Source organism: Symphodus melops, assembly GCF_947650265.1.
Source record: "Symphodus melops genome assembly, chromosome: 21".
NCBI classification, from domain to species: domain Eukaryota; kingdom Metazoa; phylum Chordata; class Actinopteri; order Labriformes; family Labridae; genus Symphodus; species Symphodus melops.
The window spans coordinates 3,409,116-3,421,319 of record NC_136711.1 but is presented as its reverse complement, the minus strand read 5'-3'; the positions used below and the strand labels follow the sequence as shown (position 1 = coordinate 3,421,319).

Genomic DNA, 12,204 nt, shown 5'->3' with positions numbered 1-12,204 from the left:
TAAGAGCGAACAATGGGCAGGATGCTGGGGTTACCAAGCAGCAGGGTGGCCCAGTAAAAACATTTGGTTGGGATTTGTCCTTGAGAAGCTGTGGGGCATCTGAAATATTTGATTTACTGGAAGAGTGTGCAAACAAAAGCTTAAAGTTAAAGTAAGGTCAAATAATAATCATCAAAAAAATTGCCTGCTTGGATATGAGAGAGTCGAGATTTCAAGATTTCATGTACAAAAACCACGAGCATAAGAGATCTGGCCACATCTGAGAACCTGTCTAATTATAAGAAGGACAAGTTTATGAATGTTAGATTATTTTAATATTTCCATTTTTTAACACATACAATAGTCACAGTAGATCGCTGCATGAATAGTTCAGATGTAAATGATTAATCAGGAAGCTAAAGAGGAGTGTCCGAGGATGAGCTGACACCTGATACTACGAGCTAAATTAAATGAGAATATTTTTTTTTAAAAGTATCTATATCATTATTTGCAAGATATATTGTTCGAAATTGTTCCTCGCTGAGATTGAAGTCATGAAGAGAACATTTTTGACAATTTGTTTGCTTTGTGTGAATATTTTTTTTAAAAATGGGAAAGCAGGAGAAAAGTCACTTACAACAGATCCATTTCACAGAATTCATTACACAAGGGATCAAACGCTAACTGTTTGGAAATTATGTGTTAAGATGAAATGTCTTTATTTGCTTTTGTTCTGATCTGTGTGAAGGGACAGGGCACTGGTAGCTTAGAGGTGGTGTTGGGCTCCCCATGTAAAGAGATGATGGTACTCAACACAGCGGCTGTGGGTTTGAATCCCATCTTGGCTCTTTTCCGCTCTCTCCTCGCAACTTTTCCTGTCCTAAACATCAAAAGGCCACAAAAACATCTTTTAAAAATCAGTTTTTAAGGAGCCGTGTTGGTGTTTATATACAGAACTTAGTTGTTGGTATATTCTTTGTTTCTGACCTCCTGGTGTGTAATTGGTCATGCTTACTTAATGATGTTATTGTCCATGCTGTGTTTTTTGATGAGGGCGGAGTGACACGCTGAAATATTTGATTGATTCTCAGTTAATGTGTTTGAATAATCCCATGAGGGATGAGTCATGAAAATGACAACCATGACATATTTAGTCATTGGTATATTTGAGATTCCTTTTCTGTATGTCGTAGTGTAATGTTGCAGCTATTTGTGCACATACAAGCAAAGAATGAGACATGAAATCCAAGATATAATAGTTGTCTTTGATGGCGACAACCGTCCAATGGCAGTCAAGAAAGCTGATTTCACAGCTGTGTGACGTGGGAGACAGAAAGTACACATGCAGCTGCAGGCATTGTTCACACCTTTACTCAGAAAACGTTACATTTCCAAATCTCCTCTCTTACAGCTCAACAGATGCTGACACATGGTGTGTCTTGATAATTGCTGCTTTCATCTTTAGCACCATCTCTCTTTCCATCTGTCTCGTGGTCAGGCTCAGACTCCTGATGGTGAGAGAGCGTGATGAGCAAACTATTTGCTCTTCACTGTCCTCCTCCAGCTATTCAAACAGGATCCCCGAGCCAGAGCTGATCAAGAGGACGGTAATTACTTTTTGGAGAGAGAATGTTTTTCTACACGACAGAGGTTAGAAGAGGTCAAATCCTTTGGATATTTCATTGGTTTAGGTCATCATATTTGGATTCCAGTCAACAAAATCAAGAGCAGGAGAGACGATCTTTAGTGAATCTTTTTAAAGGGACGTTCAATAAACAGATGCATACGTGTCTATACCAGGATGACTTTGAAAGTGAGTGTGTATATGTCTGTAGAAAGATAAACAGTATAAGACAAACACGGTAAAGAACATTAATTATGAACAATCACAACTAAAAAACACGATATCGAAGATTGCACTGAACACATGGAAGTCAGCTGGCAGTATAACCTGAGTTTATTTTCCCTGATCAGTTTTTATGTTGAATATTTCTTATAAATTACAAAAGGGCGGAGAACACAAAGCATGGAAACAAAAAAAGCATCGACTCAGGTTTAAACGAAAGCGTAAACTGTCATCATTATAACACATCAGAATAGGAATATTAAGAGTGAGTCAGCGTATAGGTAACCAAATGTACCCATCTAATAATGGAGGCCAAAGGCAGCCAGTGGTAGTGCATTCAAACAAAACAACAAGCACATTAGCCAAATTACCTTGTGCAAAAAATAACCGCTTTATTGTGAAATTGCATGTTTAGCAGTAGAATGAGTGACCGACCCCATCTCTTTGTCTACATGTGACCCAGTTTTCCAGCCACTTCAGAGGTCATGTCAGCTAACAGCTCTTCCCTGATGCGGTCCTCCCTCCTCTGCAGCTCGTGCACAAAATGCCCTCTCACTGCCTTCATCTCCATCACACGACCCAGCAGATGCCTGCGCAACACACTCTGCTCCTCCTCAGGCCGGTCCGGACTGATATCCACCAGAACTGGCATCTGGTCACAAGGAGACAGAGCCCGTCTCAGACCCCCAGAATCCCCACCCAGCAGCTTTTCGTCTGTCTTTTTCCGGCTTCGATTTACCGCGTGAGTAAGCAAAGGGACAATATGCTCCACAGCCCCTTCTCCAAACAGTTCATGTGTGGCTTGGATTGCCTGAGCCGCCTCCTGGTTGATCTCTGCGCTCGACTCAGTAGCCGGGATCATGAGCAGGAAGACGTGTGGTCCAGGACTGGCGAGCTGCAGGCTCCTCAGAGCCTCCTTAGCTCTTTTGTTGTTCCCCAAAGAAGGCCCCAAAATATCCGGGGTGGTAATCACTGTCAGCTCTCTCCCATCGAATAGCGTCTTTATCTTTGTGCTCTCTGTTACATGATCTATGTGTTGCTTTGTCTTCCTCGTGCCCAACAAAGTATCTGACAGTGAGGACTGTCCTCCAGTGGGTCCGAGGAGGATCAGCCTCAGGCCTGGTAAGTTGATTGGATTTATCTCTGACTCCAGTTCCCCATCGCTTGATGAACCTGCAGAAATTACATTTTCATTTTAGTAGATACATTTAAAAAAAAAAAAGAAAAAAAAGCAGAAACACAGATTCTTAGCTTAAAACCCAACCGGCTTTACGAGAGTTAATTATCAGAAAAACTAAGATAAACCAACCTGTGATTTTTCGAATGACGACACCCAGCCACTTGAACTTCGAGGAACATCCTGATGGAGGAACAGATTGACACTTATACGGTTTAACTGTAATTACAGGCCCATAATTATTATGTAGATCTATCTCTAAAATAGCCAAGGCCCCCTGAGATACTAAATTGCTGTCATGTGTGTGGTGAGTTTCTGACTCACTTCCTCTCATTTTCCCAGCCTACCCATTCCAACTGTGAATTCCCCCTGACATGTTCACCTTCACTAAAGGCCTTTTTGAAGCACACAGGGAAGAGTAAACGACGTTCAACACAAACACAGGCCGCACTCACCTACGAAGAACTTCCAAACTCGAGACAGCCATTTACACAAGCTCTGGATTCCTGAATGAGACAAAGAGAGAAAGGTAAAGCACGACTTATTCAGAGGTGACCTGAGACGTGCTTGTTTCAGATGCATCAAAAATGAATGATTGTTTATCATAAACCTCGAAGCGTTCCCACGAGGTGGCTCACCCAGCCCCAGAGGGCTGACAGACCTAAAGCAGACACACTCATTAATCTTCTGATTTCTTTGTGTTTCCCATCAAACACAAAGGCAATTTCTGACATCTGACAATTCACAAACACTTCACTCACCAGTAAGAGAGCAGAACAAACGTATCGGCCATCGGATCAGAGCTGGGAGTGCTGCAGAGAAAACAGAAGACTTTCAGTACTATCCATCTGTTTAAGGTTCATGTCATCGTTAAACGTATCGTAGAGTAAGACCGAAATGTCCACCAGTAGGATCATTGAGACATGAGGTTCAAATCTGTGACGTGTACTTGCATTTATAGAAGAAGCTGTCCTGAGGAAGGTTCGGCCCTGGCTATAACATGAATCCAGAAACATGTGGACCACTCTCAGCACAGGGTTAGGGTTAGGGCTCTCAACACATTGAGGACAAGTCTTTCACTGAACGATTGGACCACATTTGGACGGCTTAGTGCCATTTCTCCAGGACCATGATGCAGAATGAGAGATGACTAGTCCGTCATTTGGTCTGAGTTTGCATCTTTTATTGCTTTAGTGGGGACGTGCATTTCAATACTTCATGGTCACATCTCCGCCGCGCAAATAGACACATGTTAATGCAAGAAATAAACTGAAAACTGAAAGAGAATTTGAAGTTTAGTAGCCTAATTGCTCTAACTGAACAAACTTCAATAATTAACGTTGGTTAAACCAACCAACAAATAAAAACTTATCCCTCCACTATACCGCTCTAAGTCGAATATAAAAAGAGTACAGTTTAGACCTGCTCTTTTTCTAAAGCAGCTTGAGATAACATTTGTTATAAATTGGTATAATACAAGGAAAAATTGATTGATCTACATGTCCAAACATAAGACCGTTAGTGTGTGAACACTTTACATGGAACAGGTCTGTGTTTCATTCCCTGACATACAAAAACATGCTTTATCACTTCTACTCAGTGACATACTTCAATTACATGTGCAGTTCAGACTGTATAGAATAACTCATAATAGTAATAGACCCATAGTGAAAAGCAGAATTCACATGGGATCCTTATCACTTCAAAGTTCAGGGTTTGTTTCATTTCATATTTTCTAACTTGGACTTTCATTAAAATCTTTCATCATGTCAGAAAAAAAACGTAAACAGATCTAACTGTAAGGCCTCTGTGATAGACATCTTGCATCTTTCAGGTAATGCTTCACAATCAAGAGGTCAATGTGCATTTGATAAGAAATATTTACATCTACAGATTTACATACAGTTTTTGCATTGGTTCAGTAGTTGAATGCATCAGGACAATAAATGTTGAGTCTGCAAACAGAGCCAACACTTGTCAATGTGCATACATGATGAATTAGTTTACAGCTGGATTTGGTCTTTTGATTGGCTGAACAGTATGTTTTTGATCAGTGAATGAATAGATCCATTCATGCAAATTGGTGCACTGCATGTAAATTTGCATCGCATAAAACTTTGAGAACGACCCTGCTGAAATAACCATCCGTCTGTTCTCTTCAAAGCCGTTTCTCATACAAGCTGACTTTTTGTCGCTGTCTTTTTAAAGTGCTCATCCTCTGAAGAGTAGCATCTTAACAACACGGCTTCTGTGTCAGTGGAAGTCTCAGTTGTTCTGAATTCATAAGAAGGTGTACGTGTGGATTACTGACTCTGTGAGAATCTGTAGAGAAGATATCCCACTACAGTAAAAGCTCCCATCTGGACATTGCTTCCATTCAGCCACCAGCCTAAACAGAGAAAAGAGGAAGGAAAGCACGTCATTAGTACTGTAATGTTGTACACAACTTATCATGTGACTAACCTTCGACCTACTGCTCTTAATCTGAGGGAAACTTTCAGGGCTTATTGTGGGTAAGTTTGTGTATGAAGGTTTAAAGTTTAAATAAAACCTTTCATTTTAATCTTTACATCTAAACTCTGTACATCATACTTGGTTTTTTTTCATAAGTGGTAAACTAAAAATATCTGCTGTATTTCTATTGTTTACCGTACTTTTAGAACTGATTGTATTCCTTAGACACAAATCATATATCATTCCTTAGACTGTGATGTAAATGTGTGTGTCTACATGTCACATGTTTTTACTTTCTGTCATAGTGCTTGGGGCTGGGAAAACAGCATTTTGTCTTTTGTTTAATGTATGCAGATACAGACAGAAAAATTACAAACAAATGGAATATTGAATCCTGAACTATTCAATAAAATGCGTTTTAATAATGTCGATATAGTCAAGATTTACAAGTCAAAGAAAAAAAAAACAGCTTTTGATTTATCGTACTTATTTTGAAAAGCTTACTCGGAAGTCAGGAATATTTTGGCTTTTACTTGAAGTTATACCCGAGTTAAATATTGATCATTAAGTGATGTGCTAATATTAAACTCCTATCGGCCATAAAACAATATAAGACTAATCCTATTTTAATTTGTATTTTGAAAGAATAAAAGCTCAAAATCATTTTTATTTCTTAGTATATCCCATAAATTTATGTGTTAAAGTTAAAGTCTATTCGTCGAAAGAAGTTCAGTCTCACCTGCTGCAGCATCCTCAAGGTTTTCTCTGTCACATTGACACTCCATTTCTGCGCTTTTGACGGAACTTCAGTCACTTTTATAGTAGTGGGAGACGTTTCAGCACTTCCGCTCAAACTTTCAAAATAAAAGCACCAAAATGTCACGTCAAACACGCCCATTGAGAAAACAACCCACGAAACAGCAACATCTTGATTCAAGCTTTAATAATAACGAATGTTAGGTGGTTTACATGATTAAAACAATAATAATACTTCTTCATAATCACTCAGCTTGATGGAAAGTTAACAACACCTTGAGGAAATACATTCTAAAACATATAATCCTACAGCAATAAACTATTTCTTAAAATGTGTTACCTGCTTCGTAGTCAGATAAACCTAAAGCAGAAGTGACATTTACCTCCACTCATAACCTCATGATACCAACACGAGGTCCATGTTGTATGCGGTCCTTTCTTCCTGCTGTTGAGTGGAAACTTTCTCCTGTGCTGGCCTGCCCTCAGCTGGGAACACTGCTCTTTATTGTGCAGAGAAAACAAAGTAGTGTGAAGGTCCAGGTATGCTGATAGTGCTGCCGTCTCACTAAGAACGGACACACCTTTTTCTCTGCCTCAAGAAGAACCTGAAAGGTTGCTCAATGTGTTCAGTATACTGACTCACGAAGGAATTAGAAAAGAACAAAGTATGAACAGGGCAATAAAAAAAAATTTAAAAACCAGTGCAACGTGAATCATCACTCGTTATAGTATTTTTATGTAAAGAGAAGTTTATTCCAATTCATACAAAAACATTTAATGCTTAAATCCAAACCCAAGGAGTCTGAAGCTACCTGAACACATAACATTTTTATTTTATTTTTCATTCAAACATGATTTATGTGCAGTGACATTTTAACCCTTACATTGGCCCTTAGCTACACTGAACCAGACTGACCTCCAAAACAGAGGTAAAAGCAAATGTTTGATCCTATTACGTGCATATGCGTTTGAACAGTTTGGTCTCAAAATCCAGAGCAGTGCAGGGCGTTAGAGGACTTATTTGTATACCTGGAATCAAATGTGACATCAAAAACACCGATCTTAAAATGTTTGTCTGCTTATAAAGGCTGAGGTTATTTGTAACCCCTCACGACCCGAGCTGGGCGGTAAGTGCATCGATTAGCTCCTGTTTCTTGGTCCCGGTGGTTCGAACCCCAAACTGCTTACAGGCCTCCTTCAACACCGGTACAGTCAGCTTTCCCAGGGTGCCGTTCTGTAAATGGGCCTTCAGCTCATCTTCTCCCAACTCTACTTTGGGTTTCTTCTCAGCTGCACCTCCGGCATCAGCTGTGAAATGTATTCATAAAGAAGATGTGTTATCAAAAAGAACCAACGTTTCAGTGTGAATTAGCACCAAGTTACCACGTGACTTTAACAAGATGTTCTAAGAAAGGAAACTCAAATCTATGGTATCAAATGCAGAACAACAAAGTTACAGAAATGTGGCCAATTTTTCTGTTTTGATTTTCCCAGCTCTGACCTGTTTTGCGTTTGGCAGCTGGTTTGCTTTCAGGGTTGTATCCGGCAGGGTAGACCAGATCTTTAAAGTCTTCAACCAAAGGTCCAAGACGTCGATCAATCTGGTCTACCTTTGGCACTGACACAAAGAAAAGAGGGAAAGATGAGTGAGTACACACAGAAGGAGAAGAGGAACAAGAACAGCTAAACAAGCTGTACTATAAAATATACAGAGCTTTTTTAATGTTCGTCTTACTGATAAGGTCTTCTGTGTCCTCAGGAGCCATCATGTCTAAAGCCAAGGCCTCCAGGTTCCTGTAATGCTGCTGGATGACTGGGTTCTCAAAAGCATCACTCCTGCAATAATAAGAAAGAATGACAAACACATGGAGACGTTACAGGAATGAAAACAAAGCATGATCACTCAGTATGATATCATTTTAAAAAGGCAAAACAACACCAAATACACTTCAACAATTTCATTACTTATCAAGCAGCTCTAAAACAGGAACCTGTATTTGAAGCGCAGCTTGGTGACGATGTCCTTCATCTTGTCCACCTGTGTTTCTGAGGCTGACGGGCACTCGGGAGCATCCAGGGTCCGAAAGTCATCCGCATACGGCAGGAAGATGGCATTGAAACCTGACACGGACGAGGACGGAGATCTAGCTCAGTAATACACCAGATTTTATTATGAAGGGAAAAGATAAATACGAGGACAGAAGTTGGCGTATATTACCTGGAGGTGTAATCTGTACTTTCCCGTTGTCGACTTGTTCTTTCTGAGGCACCAGGGCAACAAATCGAGGGGAGTAGTTTCGTCGAGCGATGCAGCGGCACAAAGCGAACACGTTTTTCTCGCTGCACTTTGTGATCAAGGCAGAGAAGAGACAAGCGCTGCCTGAGGAGGAAAACAGAGAATAGAACAGTTCAGCAAACATGCAACACTGCACCGTTATTCACTTTAACATACATAGAAAAATATGTGTTAAATTCTCAGCACTAGAAATGATCATTCTTATTTTCATCAAAAGTATTAACTCACATGTTCAAAAAGTTTGGTTTCAACAATTTGTTACAGCTCAAGAAAAAAAAAAGACCACGGGAAAATATGTTTTTTTTTTTTTTTCTGGTTCTACCATTTATAGGTTTGACTGTGTAAAATTAACATTTATGTTTTAAAACTTTCTGATGAATAATAATTTTTTGGATCTTTAAATAAAAGACTAAGCATCTAAGTAAAAAAAAAGAAAAAAAAAAAAAGAAGAAGGATTTTCAGTCGACAAGCGCTGCTACCTTTGACCTCGCCCTCCTCAGGATAGAGGAAGACAGCCGGTCTGATATGATGGTGAAGTTCGAGCTCCTCCATGGGTTTGAAACCGATCAGAAACAGTCCAGGGTCCTCAAACTTCTTGATGGAGTCCACCTCGTCCTTCTCCATCACAATCTGTCTCTTACCGTAAGTCTACAACAGAGACACAAGGACGAGACACTTTTTTTTCAAGATGAACTGGCAAACAGCAAAACAAAAAGTACACGATCATGTGTGTTTTCACTCACCATGGCTTTCTTTATCTCACTGGGCAGCAGCAGGCTGCCGGTCTGGGTGTGGAAGGTGCGGGTTTTGCTGCGGACTGGCTCATTGCTTTCTCTGTAAAGTCTGATGGGAGCTGGTTTCCGAGCAGTCACTGCAGTTGCATAAAGTCCCACTGCTACATTTAAGCCATCGCCAAGACAAAGGTTCAATCTGAAGTTGGCAGAGAGGGCAGGATGATGTAAAAGTTATTAAAAAAAACACACACAAAGATGGACAATAAAGGGAGAAGAGACTTCTACACGTCACTGAGCTCTACCTGGCCATGGCTCTCTTCTTCTGCTCCTTGGCCCGCACCCTCTTTTGCAGATCTTCCAGCTTGTCACAGGGCTCCATTTGCAGCCCCAACTCACTCTCATCTTCTGGAGGACTTACAATGTCACGAAAGAACGGCGCAACATCGAATCCACCTGGTTTCATTAGATGCATTAAATCAATGATGACACCTAAGAGAAAAAGGGAAAAGAGTCTATTACATACAGGATATTAAAGCTGCAATATGTTTAATTCAAACTGTAAAAACTGCATCGAAAGAATTTCAAATATTCCAGGACAACCTTTGAGCATTCATACAAAAGAAATACTCAGCAGTTTTTAGTACACACGTACCAGTCTCTTTGAGGTCACTGGCTTTGGTGCGAGCCTGTCGGTCCTTGGCGCTGTCCCCACTGTGAGGTTCATCTCTGCAGGTGAAGATCATGAGTCGCTTGTGTGAGAGGCGAAGCTTGATGTCACTGTACAGGTTGGCGCAGCACCACAGGGCGTCCCCCAATGATGTCTTCCCATTCCCCATTGTTTCTGCTGCGAGCTGGGCTCCTTTTTCCCCTCGCAGGGCGTCAACTTCCTGCACTCGTTTTGCACCTGAGAAAAGATCACATGTCAGATGATAGACAAAGAAATACAGAAGAAAAAAAAGGGCTTTATGTTAACTCGATATGGATCATGATATTGTGTAGTTTCGCTTTGGTAGTTTTAAGTGAGTCTTTGCTTTTGTCAATAAAAATGTTGTCAACAACAAAAAGCTACTCAGAGGAATATTTGACCAGGTTATATTTTTGGCTGAATTTTTTGTGCAGAAAGTTTGATCCTGTGTAAATCTCAACAACAATGCAGCATCTTACCAGGCTCATCAAGGTCGTGGTACACGTAAACATTTTTGAATGAGTTTGTTGGATTTTTGCTCTGCTCGGTGCCGTAGAAAACCAGAGCCACCAGATCTCTGTGACTGCTGATAATCTTACTGGTGTACACACTGCGTACAACCTACAAAATAAAAGAAAAACATCAGGGAAAATCAAAACAACCAATCAGGATCAGGACAGTCTTTAATAAGGCCACCTCTTACCTGCATGGTCATGTCAAAGTTAGAGGGTTGTCCATCTTCTCCTTTAATGAACATTTCCTTGGAGGCATCAACCAGGAAGACCAAACTGTCCCTCCCTGTGATCTTGTAATCTCCTGACAGGGACATACAGCCGGATTTATTCTTTAGTAACTTCAGAGGTTCAGAGGATTTCTTAACTTTTTTAAATCAAATACTATCTGATAACAAACAAATCCAAACGACGTAAATTAAGTATACGTTTATAATACCAAACTGCACACAAGTGTGATTACTAAAAAGTTCACAGATCTGTGAAATAAAAATACATAAATGTTATGTGGTGGAAAAACAGCTGGGAAGAGTGATCAGAATGACTAATGGCAATTAATGAAACAGCATTATTTATATTTAATTTCACCTCCAGATTGTTCCCCCTCTTCTTGCTCTTCCTCCTCATCCTCATTCTGATAGTAGGCGTTCCACTCTGCCATTTGTACCTCTTATAGTTCTGTCAAAGAATTCAACATTATTTATAAGGACAGAAAACAACAAACATTTTATAGCTTATTACCTGTGGCAGCTTCTATCTGACATTTAAAATACACAGTAGAGCATTCAGAACCGCTACTCGGCGTCATCTTGCCCATATTAATTATTTTGATTATTTTTAGGGCAGAGTCACATGACGCCACATCCAATCAATAACATCGTTTGGACACATTTTGATGACACTGAATAAAAGGAAATCAAATGTAAACACTCGGGAAAAAGTTTTTACAAGAAATGTGAGTTATTAATTTTCCTCTATTTTAGAGAAGTTAATTTCAGACTAAAATGTGTTGTTTTAATTTCAAGCGATGCTTTGATTTCTGTTCCAAATATTCACTAAATAACCACAAAATAGTTCATCAGATATTCATTCTTTCTATAGAAACAAGATCCCAGCTTTAATAGTTGAGCATATTTACAGTAGAGACAGCATGTCAGTTAACTATGAAATACAACAACAAAATAATCCTTCATTAATCGATATCGAGTTTAAATGTTCGATTAATCGTGATATTGATAGTCCTAGAACAATCTTTGGGAGGATGGCACACCTGACATGCACTTTGTACAAACAATGAAATGAATCAAGACTTAGCAGAAGGAAACTACAAAGGTTACAGCCAATTTCTAAAAGAAGAGATTGAGATAAAATAATAATTTGCTCTTTCAACACAGTTAGCTGAGGTTTTCTCTTAAGTCCATCTTTACTAAGTCCATGCTTCCTCCTGTGTTTACCTTGAGAGGCTAACTTAGCATGTCGTTAGCCACTCTTGGTTTCAATAGTATATAAAATGCTGTCGCTTAGTTTACGAAAGTATTTTTAATCAAGCATGCAAACTGTGTGGCTGAAACGCACAAAAACAATCACCTAAATACAAAATGTAATTACTGAAGACGCGTAAACACACTCACTTGCTGTCTTATTTTACTTTCTGTACATACAAGTCCAGGCAAGTAGCTTTTTAATGGCTGGCGCGCTCAGCAGCGTGAACGCGCACGCTGCATGGTGCGTCATAGTTCGTTTTGACTACTGGCCAATCAAAATG

At 39.8% G+C, this 12,204-nt stretch overlaps 2 protein-coding genes across 3 annotated transcripts; both read right to left on the bottom strand.

Moving 5' to 3' along the window:
- Positions 1-1,913: 1,913 nt before the first annotated feature.
- LOC306842108 (uncharacterized protein) lies at positions 1,914-6,884 on the bottom strand. The gene is made up of 8 exons (XM_079372174.1): positions 6,553-6,884; positions 6,196-6,310; positions 5,314-5,391; positions 3,764-3,814; positions 3,613-3,663; positions 3,458-3,508; positions 3,135-3,185; positions 1,914-2,998 (listed from the first exon to the last, which is right to left on the bottom strand). Exons 2-8 carry the CDS (start codon positions 6,239-6,241, stop codon positions 2,274-2,276), a joined length of 1,053 nt encoding a protein of 350 aa, XP_079228300.1. The 5' UTR covers positions 6,242-6,310; positions 6,553-6,884; the 3' UTR covers positions 1,914-2,273.
- A 57-nt stretch (positions 6,885-6,941) lies between these two features.
- xrcc6 (X-ray repair complementing defective repair in Chinese hamster cells 6) lies at positions 6,942-12,174 on the bottom strand. Of its 2 annotated transcripts, none has more exons than XM_079372171.1 (13): positions 12,071-12,174; positions 11,028-11,117; positions 10,631-10,743; positions 10,407-10,548; positions 9,895-10,146; positions 9,545-9,731; positions 9,252-9,438; positions 8,988-9,156; positions 8,431-8,592; positions 8,204-8,333; positions 7,948-8,048; positions 7,714-7,830; positions 6,942-7,520 (listed from the first exon to the last, which is right to left on the bottom strand). In XM_079372171.1, exons 2-13 carry the CDS (start codon positions 11,098-11,100, stop codon positions 7,321-7,323), a joined length of 1,833 nt encoding a protein of 610 aa, XP_079228297.1. In that variant the 5' UTR covers positions 11,101-11,117; positions 12,071-12,174; the 3' UTR covers positions 6,942-7,320. The 2 variants fall into 2 exon arrangements, with proteins under 2 accessions (XP_079228297.1, XP_079228298.1); XM_079372172.1 differs by lacking the exon at positions 12,071-12,174 and adding an exon at positions 11,894-12,036.
- Positions 12,175-12,204: the final 30 nt, after the last annotated feature.

Coding starts and splice junctions, on each gene's coding strand:
- LOC306842108 (XM_079372174.1), bottom strand. CDS start 6,241: ATGGAGTGTCAATGTGACAGAGAAAACCTTGAGGATGCTGCAGCAG. Junction 5,392..6,195: donor CCTTGAGGATGCTGCAGCAG/GTGAGACTGAAC, acceptor TTCTCTGTTTAG/GCTGGTGGCTGAATGGAAGC. Junction 3,509..3,612: donor CCTCGTGGGAACGCTTCGAG/GTTTATGATAAA, acceptor TGTCTCATTCAG/GAATCCAGAGCTTGTGTAAA.
- xrcc6 (XM_079372171.1), bottom strand. CDS start 11,100: ATGGCAGAGTGGAACGCCTACTATCAGAATGAGGATGAGGAGGAAGAG. Junction 9,732..9,894: donor CAGTGACCTCAAAGAGACTG/GTACGTGTGTAC, acceptor TTTTTCTCTTAG/GTGTCATCATTGATTTAATG. Junction 7,521..7,713: donor AGCTGCCAAACGCAAAACAG/GTCAGAGCTGGG, acceptor TACATTTCACAG/CTGATGCCGGAGGTGCAGCT.